The 787-nt window shown below is 44.0% G+C and overlaps 1 protein-coding gene across 1 annotated transcript; it reads right to left on the bottom strand.

Moving 5' to 3' along the window:
* Nucleotides 1–100: 100 nt before the first annotated feature.
* On the bottom strand, nt 101–539 carry ACA1_194400 (uncharacterized protein; the record flags this gene model as incomplete). The annotated part of the gene is made up of 4 exons (XM_004337328.1): nt 101–119; nt 145–167; nt 302–383; nt 469–539. 4 exons carry the CDS (start codon nt 537–539, stop codon nt 101–103), a joined length of 195 nt encoding a protein of 64 aa, XP_004337376.1.
* Nucleotides 540–787: the final 248 nt, after the last annotated feature.

The following is a 787-nucleotide window of genomic DNA, read 5'->3' as shown; positions in this document are numbered from 1 at the left end:
GCTGTGTCGCACAGGGCGGAAGAGAAGTGGTGAGATTGAGAATTGAAGAAAGAAGAACTGATGGAAGCGAGAGTGGGTGGTCGGGCGCCTTGTACCTTCCTCATGAAGAGAAGCTTGAACTGGTTGGCCTCTTCGGCGGGCAACGATTTGATGAACTTGGTCAGTTTCTGTGTTCGATCCAACACAACACACGTGTTAGTCTTTGGGTCCAGTCCACCCAAAAATAAAAGAGTAATATAAAATATATATATAATAATCAATAAATAAAATAAATAAACAATAAATAAAATTAAAAAAATACCTTGAACAGGGTCTTGTCGCCGTTCTCGGTGAAGTCCTTGTACGAGAATCGTCGAATCCATTCGACCAACAGGTCGAGGGTCCTGGGAGAGTTGGGAGTTGCGTGGTGAGTCGGCCGCACCACATTGCGCAATGCATGTGTGTCCACTGAAAGGGAGGATACGGTACTTCTTGCGGAGGTCGACCTTCATGATGAGCGGCATCTTGTCCTTCTCTTCGATGATGTGGAACACTCTCATGAGCGCTGCCCACAGGTCGGCCGGTGTGCCTGGAATTAAAAAAACAATATTAGCGACCATAATGAATTATATATTATCATTAATAATTCCCATCTTATCATTTGAAGTCCCGCACAATTGGAGGATAGTTGGAAAGCAGATCGGAAGGCTTTAAAAGGGAGTGAAAGCGATCCCCGTTGCTTGGAATTGATCCAGGTCGTTCACGGCGCAAGATAATAAGATCTTATTAACAAATAACGAATAAAGAT

The sequence above is a fragment of the Acanthamoeba castellanii genome, assembly GCF_000313135.1.
Source record: "Acanthamoeba castellanii str. Neff unplaced genomic scaffold scf7180000084750, whole genome shotgun sequence".
NCBI classification, from domain to species: domain Eukaryota; phylum Discosea; order Longamoebia; family Acanthamoebidae; genus Acanthamoeba; species Acanthamoeba castellanii.
Note: the sequence above shows the minus strand (reverse complement) of the source record. Positions and strands in the feature narration are given on the sequence as shown.